The 2,822-nt window shown below is 48.9% G+C and overlaps 1 protein-coding gene across 1 annotated transcript; it reads right to left on the reverse strand.

The window, feature by feature from the left end:
• Positions 1 to 478: 478 nt before the first annotated feature.
• On the reverse strand, positions 479 to 1,653 carry ARB_01893 (uncharacterized protein; the record flags this gene model as incomplete). Its single annotated transcript, XM_003011865.1, has 2 exons — positions 479 to 845; positions 902 to 1,653. The coding sequence occupies 2 exons, from the start codon at positions 1,651 to 1,653 to the stop codon at positions 479 to 481; spliced, it is 1,119 nt and encodes a 372-aa protein (XP_003011911.1).
• Between the last annotated feature and the right edge of the window lie 1,169 nt (positions 1,654 to 2,822).

Raw genomic sequence — 2,822 nt, forward strand, 5'->3', positions numbered from 1 at the left:
CACTTTGCGTACGGAGTATGCATCTACGGCTCGTCATCTGACAGCCGTAATGCTGGTGTAGAGGTGTTAGACCGGGGGCCGAGTTTTAGTAGTTGAAGTCGTTGGTTGTTGATGCAGGAAGTTATATTCCGACTCCTTCCTTGTTTGCTTGACGCTTTGCTGCATGAAAGAAGACCGACGAGCAAGGACATCAACATAACCACAGACAAATATTCTATTCTTTGTTCAGTCTATAGATTTATATCATGATACTCGAGACCTCCAGGTCGACTCAAAAAAGAACAATAACAATGATACTCCGTATCAAAGCAAGAGAAATAGTCCTTGCCAAAGCAGAAATTAATCAGTCAATCCCCTTGGCACATATTCATACATGCATTAAAATAGTCTGAAACAAACACCAGACGTCCTCATTTTTAGTACTTCCGGTCTTCTGGAACTCACATTGGAGTTAAGGTAATATTGCAGATGCTTATATTTATTTAGTGTATGTCTTCTGCAGAGATTTGGCAATAGTCTGGAGCTGAATGTTGCTTGTTCCCTCGTAGATAGCACCGATCTTGCTGTCTCGGAACATCTTCTCAGCAATACCCTCGCGGACGAAGCCCATGCCTCCCATCCATTCGACGGCGAGACCGGACACGCGGCCGGCGACCTGGGAGGCGTAGAGCTTGGCCATGGCGGCATCCTGGACAAAATCCTGACCAGCCTCCTTCTTGCGAGCGGCGTTGAAGACGAGAGCACGGGCGGCAGCAATTTCAGTGTATGATTGGGCAACCTGGTGCTGCATTCCCTGGAAAGTACCAATGAGCTGGCCGAACTGCTTGCGGTCGTTCCAGATGTAACTATGATCACAATTAGTATTGAATGTGTTAAGTAAGTTCAGGAGAAAAAAACATACCCAGCAGCATTCTCCCAGGCACCGAGGGCCAAACCGGTCATCTGGGCAGCAATACCGATACGGCCTTCGTTCAACAAGCTGATGGCATACTTGTATCCCTGGCCCTCCTCGCCCAAGAGGTTCTCCTTTGGAACTTCGACATCATCGAAGTTGAGAACGCAGGTGCTGCTGGCACGGATACCAAGCTTCTTCTCCTTCTTGGCAATGCTGAATCCTGGCATGTCCTTCTCGACGACGAAGGCAGTGATACCCTTGTATCCCTTGCTGGGGTCCAGGTTGGCAAAGACAATGAAAAACCCAGCCTCCATGGAGTTGGTGATCCACATCTTGCTGCCATTAAGCTTGTATCCGGAAGAAGTCTTCTCAGCTTTGGTCTGGAGGGCAAAAGCATCGGATCCGGAGACGGGCTCGGACAAGCAGAACGATCCCACGGTGTCGGTGGCCAGTCTAGGAAGCCATCTCTTCTTGATAGCGGCGCTACCGTACTTCAGCACAGCGGTGTTGACCAAGGTGTTGTGCACGTCGACCATGACACTGACGCTGGGGTCGACACGAGCGAGTTCCTCAATGCCAATGATTGCCGAGGTGAAGTTCATGCCGGCACCACCGTACTCCTCTGGGATCTCAATGCCCATCAACCCTTGCTCGAACAGCTGCTCGACAACAGCAGGATCCATGGTCTCAGCCTCATCCATATCTCTGACCTTGGGGCCGATCTCTTCCACGGCAAACTTGGAGACAGACTCTGCCATCATCGACTCGGTTTCGGAGAGGTAGGTGATGGGAGTGGGGGTGAGGTCGGCATCACGGCGGAGGGGAGTAGCAGAGAACGCCCGGGAGCTGCACCCAGGTCAGTCAAGTCAGCATAACATGTACCGGAGCTGTGAAATGATACCAGCATTGGCTTCCAAGGGAATATGTGCTTTGACGTACCATTGTGCGGCCCTGGAGACCGTAGCTCTGTTTGCCGTGGATAGGAGAGGCGCATATACCCTCCTGGACAAGGGTCGCAGCGCACGGGTTATGGATGCCATGTTGGAGCGATAGTGACTATACGGGGTATAACAACGCAGAACAGGCACCGGGCAAGCACTTCAACGGCAGAGAAATCAACCAAACGTTCGGCCTAGAGAAGAAGAATCAGAATCGAAAAGCGGACTTGAAAGACCGAAAGTTGAAGGCAGCGAGAAGCGCCACGTGATTTTCTATTTAACCTCGGCTAGACACGGATGCAAAGTTGGCACGTGATATAGTCAAAGCTCTAGATGACTAATAACATCTATCACGTGGTAAAGCTTAAATTAGCGACAGCTAAAGATAGAAACCTCGAACCTGACCTTGAGATCTGATAAACAAGTCGATGTGTGAAGGCAACTAAACTCCTACAGAAGTCTGGTACCTGAACTTACGGTGCAATAAGTTAGCCAAGATGGAGCTAAATTGCTCCTACAAACCCAAATTTCTTCCCTTAACTGGAGTGGTCCTCTCCAGAGTCCTGTTTGTTTATCACACGACTCTAAGGTCTACCGCTGTGTTTCCCGTGAAAACAAAATACACAGTTAGATGAGATTTGAAAAGCCTAGCTTTGACCTTCGAATACCCATAATAAATACTGCCCATATCCGATTGTTAGATCCAATCTTTAAGTTAGCGTTTGTCCTCTCGCGCGGATCCCAGCTATTTTCTCCATAGCCACTACTGGCTCTCATAAATCAACGCGTCATCCATATCACTGCGTGGTGAAGATCTAGTTCTTCCTCTTTTCTGGGGTTGGGTTTCATACACAAAATAAGCTTGAAACCCGGATGGATGCAACCTGAGCAGTGTTCATTGATAACCTGAAGAGGTATCATTGTTTGATGATACCGCAGCATCAGCCATTGGCGCTTTATTGGGAAATAGTATGGGCTCAGGACTTGAA

This window comes from Trichophyton benhamiae (assembly GCF_000151125.1).
Source record: "Trichophyton benhamiae CBS 112371 chromosome Unknown contig01106.0, whole genome shotgun sequence".
Lineage (NCBI taxonomy): Eukaryota > Fungi > Ascomycota > Eurotiomycetes > Onygenales > Arthrodermataceae > Trichophyton > Trichophyton benhamiae.